Source organism: Saccostrea cucullata, unplaced genomic scaffold (genome assembly GCF_032062105.1).
Source record: "Saccostrea cucullata isolate Sc308-1 unplaced genomic scaffold, CSIRO_AGI_Scuc_v1 ctg16118, whole genome shotgun sequence".
Lineage (NCBI taxonomy): Eukaryota > Metazoa > Mollusca > Bivalvia > Ostreida > Ostreidae > Saccostrea > Saccostrea cuccullata.
In genome coordinates this window covers 1-7,549 of record NW_026941096.1, presented here as the reverse complement: position 1 = coordinate 7,549, position 7,549 = coordinate 1, and the positions used below count along the sequence as shown (strand labels likewise).

Sequence of the window (7,549 nt, the reverse complement as noted above, 5' to 3'; positions counted from 1 at the left end):
CAGACTGATGGTCAACAGATTCCTTACTATTGCAGTAGAGCTAAAAAACAGAAATATGAAAGCCATTGATCCAAACATTCAAATAATGGCCATTGTTTTAAAAATTTAGTCAAATTGCAAGGTTAAGAATAAAAGATCAAAATATTGTTGAAAGGTCACAGATGTTGGAATCAAAGGATAGGTTTAAACAGTAAAATAGGAAAGCCTAAGCACCCTAGGACTTATCACTAACGATTGAAGTTTTTCGAACTCCAAGGTGAAGGTCAAAAGGTCAGAAATAATGACATGAATTTACCAGTAATTAAGTTCTTGTCAATACAAAAAAGTTTTACCAGTAGCACCATTTGTTCAAAAGTTATAGCCAATGATAAAGTTTTGTAAATTACTGCAAAAGTGGGTGAAACTGCAAGGCCATCGTCAAAATGATTAAAATTTTGATGCGTTAGCTTAAGAAATGTCTTGGCAAAAGGAATACACAAGCTCTAACAAAACTAAGTGCAAAGTTTCTGCAAATAAACAGGCAGACAGGCCAAAAGCTATGTGCCCCTTGGCATTCAACTATGAAGACACAAAAATAGAAAAAGTGTTTGTAGAGCTCTAGATTGTTCACTTTAAAATTCCTATTACAGCCTTGGTCAACTCTTCTTTTCTGATATAAACTTGAGATTCTTCTGCACTTTCTGGTAAATTGACTTTAATTCATCTATTTTTAATCTGGATTTCTACAATTAAATAAAACATATCAAAGATTACAAAACTCTCCTCAATAAATGTTATCTATAAATAAAGGTAATACTTTTCATCAATATAATGTTCTAAAAGTGAACAATTCTCTTTGCTACAAGCATACAATAGCAAGTTTGGTTGGGTTAGAATTTATAGTTTCTTGAAAATGTTTTTAAAAAATGTTTCAATTATCAAAATTAGCAGTAAGATCATCAAAGTAAGTTTGATCTTGCACCCGAAGCAAATCTGGTAGTGTGCATCCCTGATGCATCGTCCAAGCAATTTTGGTTCTGGTAGGACTTGGGAATGGACCTGATAAAAAATTATCCAATATCTGAAGTAAATCTGTCGAGTGCATCCATAGATGCTTCAAGTGAACTATAAGTTTGGTCACTAAAGGGCTTATGTTATAGATCTCCATGCAAGTTTCATTTTTTGTATAAGTATATATCTACAAAATATTCTGCTTACCAAGAACATTGGCCTTATTTTCTTCTGGCCTGAAGTAGGGTCTTGATAAAGAATCGCAAGATATGTGGCCAACCTCTGCTGTTAAAAAGAGAATAAAAGCAGCAATAATTAAATAAATCATTCAACAAATAATTTTTTTTTCAAAAGTTATGTTACTGATAATTCAAATTTGTTCAGGAAGGTAGAGAATATGATGGACAAGATCAGGATTAACACCCCCTCTCTCCCTAGTCCCCTTTCTCATATCTACCAATCCTCCCTCCTTAAAAAACTTCACAAAAGAAGTCACTTCCAGGATGAAGCATTGCCATAGTATATGGGGGGGGGGGGGGGGGCAAAGGATCAAACCAGTGTGTTTTGGAACTCTAAAGAAGTCCTGGCCCCAGGGCCTGTACTAACTCAAGCCATTTGCTCTTGGAAGGTGAACCTGCCTGCATGACCATCAAACACTAGGGAAAATATTTTTAATCCTTTCTGCATTTGGGTATTTCTATAGCTGCAGAGCCATAACAAAATAGAACAAATATAAAACAAAGTGGCTTATACTGTTCACCAGCATAACATTGTCCTGTTGTTTTTTGTGTAAGATTTATATAGTGTAAAAATTTCTATGCATTATGGGCCCATTCTAACTCTCTGTGTCTCTGAAACCACACAACAGAGATGCTTAAATATTAAGACCAACATGAGCAATGCATGTAGTTATGGAGAAAACAATCCACTTTACTTACTTAGGCCTAGAAAAAAAATATGTTTGTTTCCGCTTTCAGGCTGAAAAAATATAGGGTAGGTAGGTAGGCAATTTCTTTTCTTTTGAAAAAAATTTTTTTGCTTCTTTAATCAAAACGTGTATAGAAGTAACATTAATGACAAAAGAAATGGTGTTTTCAAGCATTACTATGACTTAACTTATAATAGAAAGGTGACCCAAACTTCTTTCTGTCTTGAAAAGCTTGCAAAGTTGGAGGCTATAATTCCCTGGTTGAAATCTTGCATATCACGGGACAAAAGCATTAAAAAAATATTTAGGGTCGGCACTATAAATTAGGGTCGGTCGGGAAAGCGGAAACAAACATATTTTTTTTCTAGGCCTTACCCTTGAAAGGATACAAAAATAAAATTTTACCATGATTATAGCTTCCACAATCACTACATCTTGAACAAGCTGCCTTGGAAAGAACTCTGTATTTACTTGTCCCAATCTGTTAACACTGGAAACATTGATCCCAACTGCTGGCACTACTAACATGCTCTCTGTTAAAAAAACAAAAAATCATCATAAATTTCATTATTTCTAAGGTTGCTGCCATCTTCGCTAACCAAGGATTTCTGTTACGCTCCTCTCCTCATGATTATGAAGAGAGTAGCATATCAGAAACCCTTGGCTAGCGAAGATGAGGTTGCTGCATGATCATGCTTAGTGTCAATCTCAAAATAAAAAAAATTGGTATATACGAAAGAAGTATGTATGGAATATCAGTAAATTTTGATCTGTGATTTTCCTAAATGTAAACAAAACCTTACCAGATTTACTCTCAAATTTGAAAACCAACAGACATGCCAAGGTTGCTACACCAACATGAGAGGCCAGAATCTGTTAATGATAAATAATAACTGTTAAAATGTATGAAAATATTATGAATTCATTTATTTAAATAAACACACCTTTGCGTGACTAACTTCTTTTTAAAAACCTTCCCGGTGTGTGCTTACCCATTCTATTCCATGTTCGTACAGGCCCACTTTGGATGATATACAACATACAAACGCGTTTAAAACTGTAAGAATTATCAATAACTTAGCAGTTCTGCGTGGATAGATAAGTTTTACTTCATAATCCTTCTGCCATTTCATTTGAGACATTGACTAACGAGAAACTTTGAGTGTTCTACAAGACGCGCGTGGCTGTGATTGTTGACTTTCTACTTTCATTTTATCCGGTTCCCTTATAAAAGAAGGAATAGGGGCAGAGAACCAGTTAATCTTTACCGCCCTTCTCGTAAATCATGTTTTAAATAAATGTATCGATATCAGAAAATTGTAACGATTATACTTTACCCCGGAGCATCCTTAATTCCTATGCCTGCGATAAGAAGACAAAAACACCTCTGTGACTTTACTTACTAGATGAGCTAGTCTAAGTTATCTATCTTTAAAGATCAAAATATCTTCCTAAAATGTAGAAAAATGCTTAACAAAATATAAAAATATATTTTTAAAAATACAATTATATAAAATATCTACATTTCCTTTCAAAATAGGGGTAAATTTTCCTTATAAAATTGTAAACTTACTTAACTTTACTTTTAAAGAACTAAAAACTTTAACAATTTAAAAAAAAATAAATAGACTTTGGGAAAAATGTACCAATTCCTTCGCACGATAAAGAACCCTTTTTGTGAAATTTACCGGACGTATGTTCGTCCTGGTTTAAAAGCAGATAAATTAATAAGTAATACAACAATTGAACATGTAGAACCGAGTTAATTCGTCAAGATTTCGGTCAGATATCTATGATACATCCCCATTTCAGGTAATGTCAATATGTACGAAAAGTTTGTCAACATGCAAGAATCTTTATATCACACATTTGCCATTGTGACCTCCTATTTTACTTTTTGATCCAACATATATTTTGGGCTTCTCATAACAAAACATGGACACTGCCGTCATATTCATAAGGCAGGCGGGGGTATCATTTAGTGAGTTCATTGCTCACAGTATAAGCTATAGTTTTTTAAATTAAATGAAATATATTCTCGAAATGTACTTGGGTTGTCTCTCTTAGGTTATATCTGGTTGACACGATTCATCGATGATTGAATGCAAATATGTAAGATATATTTGAATCGTAACAATAAAATTACACTTGGTATTTGACGGAGAACAAAAACTTTATAATTTACAGTTTGATAAAAGATAATTTATATATATATATATACTTTCATTAATACCAAAAGCAGGTTGTAAGGTAAATACATACATAGATTTGCATAGATTTCTTTAACACTGAAAAATTCATATTTTTTCTTAACATATTGACATCTTATATCAAAAGATTGAAGACATTTAAAACAAGTAAAAATTGATGCAAAGCATCAAATCGACCGCACACAAAATTGAGCATTAAAAAAATTCTTTCACAATTTTAAAAGTGTCCATGCAAGGAAAGCACGTCAAGATATTCAAAAGTGAAATACATGTAGTTGAATTATTTTTATTTCAGGCTGTCTTCAAAGCAAAATAAATAATTTAAAAAAAAAATGAAACAAGCAAATTCAAAGAATTGTGGTCCCCCGCTTTCGGTGTCTTTGTTGGTGAGATGACATATCGTGTCTAATATGAACATCCTATCATATGTCATTTATTTAGAAATTATCATTGAAGTTGATTTTTTTGAAGGATGAAAACCCTAATCCTGACCGTTAAAAAGTTATGGCCAAAGTTAAAGTTTTTAAAAAGTAGGTCAACTCCAAGGTCAAGATCAAAGGGTCAAAGTTGTTGATATCCAATGAAAGGTCTTCTCACAAGGATTACATATGTGAAGTATGAAATCCCTAGCCCTTACCGTTCAAAAGTTATGGTCAAGGTTAAAGTTTTTTTCATAAGTACGTAAATATTTAAGGTCAAGGTCAAAAGTTCAAAGTTGTTGATATCCAATTAAAGGTCTTGCCACAAAGAATATATATGTGAAATATGAAAGTCCTAGTATCTACCGTTCAAAAGTTGTGACCAAGGTTAAAGTTTTTTAAAAAGTAGTTAAAACTCCAAGGTCAAGTTCAAACGGTAAAAGTTCTTGGTATCCAATGAAAGGTCTTCTCACAAGAATTACACATGTGAAGTACGAAAGCCCTAGCCCTCACCGTTCAAAAGTTATGGTCAAGGTTAATGTTTTTTCATAAGTACGTAAATCTCAAAGGTCAAGGTCAAAAGGTCAAGGTTGTTGGTATCCAATGAAAGGCCTTGCCACAAAAAATACATATGTGAGATATAAAAGTCCTAGTATCTACCGTTCGAAAGTTGTGACCAAAGTTAAAGTTTTTAAAAAGTTGTTTAAACTCCAAGATCAAGGTCAAAGGGTAAAAGTTCTTGGTATCCAATGAAAGGTCTTTTCACAAGGATTACATGTGCGAAGTACAAAAGCCTTAGACCTCACCGTTCAAAAGTTATGGTCAAGGTTAAACATTTTTCATAAGTACGTAAATTTCCATGGTCAAGGTCAAAAGGTCAAAGCTGTTGGTATCCAATGAAAGGTCTTGCCACAAAGAATACATATGGGAAATATGAAAGTCCTAGTACCTATCATTCAAAAGTTATGGCCAAAGTAAAAGTTTGGAATTTTTGTGTAAAAGTGGGTCAAACTCCAAGGTCAAGGTCAAAAGGTCAAATTTGGTGGTACCCAAAGAAAGGTCTTGTCACAAGGAATACACGTGTGAAATATGACAGTCATAGCTCCACTAAATCAAAAGTTATGGGCAAGGTTAAAGTTTTTGTGACTGACAGACGGACGGACGATTGAGATTTAATGTCCCCCCGCTTTCGCGAAAGCGGGGGACAATAAATCTATCAGACATTTTACCGCATTTGCTTATAAATAGATTCATCGATGTAAAAAAATGCCAATGATAAATGATAAGAATTTATTGTCATCAAAATGAAGATGTAGGCCTATCAAGATGAACCACGTTCTGATATCCTGGATCTTGGTCACGTGACAATGACCATGGTTTCTTCAAGAGAAGGCTATGCTGCAATTTAAGGCGCAGTGGAAAATGTAGAAAAAATTCCTTTGTGTCCTTTTGCAGCTTTCGAGCATAATCAAAACAATTTTACTAGATGAAAAACTTTTCAATTTTTATTCACCATGCACTTTTACCCGTCATTTTTATCCGGAAAATCACGACAATTTCCTTTCATATCTTATACACCCCCAAGTTGGGGAGTATCTATTGTAAACTCTTTTCACATAACCATAATTTGATTATCAATTATCTGATGAGAAATGATAATGAAATTGAAACATCGTTGACAACAATTCATACTAAGTTTAAAGCAATTTTTAAAAATATTTTACCTATGAGTTTTATTTGTTATCATTTGAGAATTATTTTACTGATCTTATAAAAAATAACTTCTCATTTCCCCATGTGCACTTTCTTCTAACACAACCACAAAGAGATCGGCCGCTGCTGCGGCCGATTATGAAATGAAAATTCTCAATGTTACAATGTTTAATTTGTTACTTTATTTCTTTTGTCTCTGTTTAGTGTTTACTTCGTTCGTTCGTTCTTTTTTTTTTTTTTGGGTTCTTTCCTTCTTTGACTTCTTGTTAAAAAACCCAAGATTTATATATATAGTATAGTATATAAATTCACGCTATTTTATTTTTCTCCTTTATTTGGAAATCTAGGTCCACAGGGGATGGTAACATATACTATATTCGATTTTATGTAATCACTTTACTTTTCGTATATATAATAGTGATTACGTAAACTTAAATACGATTTTACGTAATCACTATAGTCTGTTACCAGGTCTGAAGCTAAATTTTAGAACATTCTGGAAGAGACTGCAGCAAATGTCTTATGTATTGTCATGAGTTCTTTTTAAGGGGGGGGGATAAGCCCCAATTATCATGTAAACAAATTTAAATTTGATATTAGGAATGTTTATTATGTTCCCCAAACGAAGTTGGGGAACATATTGTTTTTACTCTGTTTCTTATTATGTTCCCCAAACGAAGTTGGGGAACATATTGTTTTTACTCTGTTTCTTATTATTATTATTTTTCTTCTTCTTCTTCTTCTTCCTGGGTACTTTTTTGTCCCGGAGTGATCTTGTAAACTACACATCCGACTTAGGTAAAACCTTTTTAGGGTTAGTAGGCATGTTATGTAGATTTGCGGAACAAAGGTCAATTTGCGCGCACGTGCTTGCAAGAGCGTGCACGTGCAACACGTGAAATGACCGATTTAATTGATATAGACGTAACTTTTGCCATTTTTGATGGAATGCTTTCAAACTCATAATATAAGGATATAATAGTAGGATAGAAAATATGACATGGTCAAAATAGCCAAATATCACGCGCATGCACGTGCGCTTTGCTCTGATTGGCTGAAGCTAAAGTCTCAATATCTTTCTTGTTTTTTGACGAAATCCTATGAAATTTTGAACATAGCCATGCATTACGATATCCTACAACATGATATATAGCAATTCTAATGAAAACACGTGCATGCACGTGCGCTACAATCTGATTGGCTTAAACTTTAAATAGCTATAACTCCCTTGGTTTTCTACCAAAGAGAATGGGATTTGGAACATACATAGATATAATGGACTTCGACAA

The 7,549-nt window shown here is 33.4% G+C and overlaps 1 protein-coding gene across 1 annotated transcript; it reads right to left on the bottom strand.

Moving 5' to 3' along the window:
- Positions 1 to 350: 350 nt before the first annotated feature.
- LOC134257193 (phosphatidylinositol N-acetylglucosaminyltransferase subunit H-like) lies at positions 351 to 3,060 on the bottom strand. The gene is made up of 5 exons (XM_062739836.1): positions 2,911 to 3,060; positions 2,722 to 2,791; positions 2,324 to 2,451; positions 1,198 to 1,275; positions 351 to 722 (listed from the first exon to the last, which is right to left on the bottom strand). The coding sequence occupies exons 1-5, from the start codon at positions 3,058 to 3,060 to the stop codon at positions 636 to 638; spliced, it is 513 nt and encodes a 170-aa protein (XP_062595820.1). The 3' UTR covers positions 351 to 635.
- Positions 3,061 to 7,549: the final 4,489 nt, after the last annotated feature.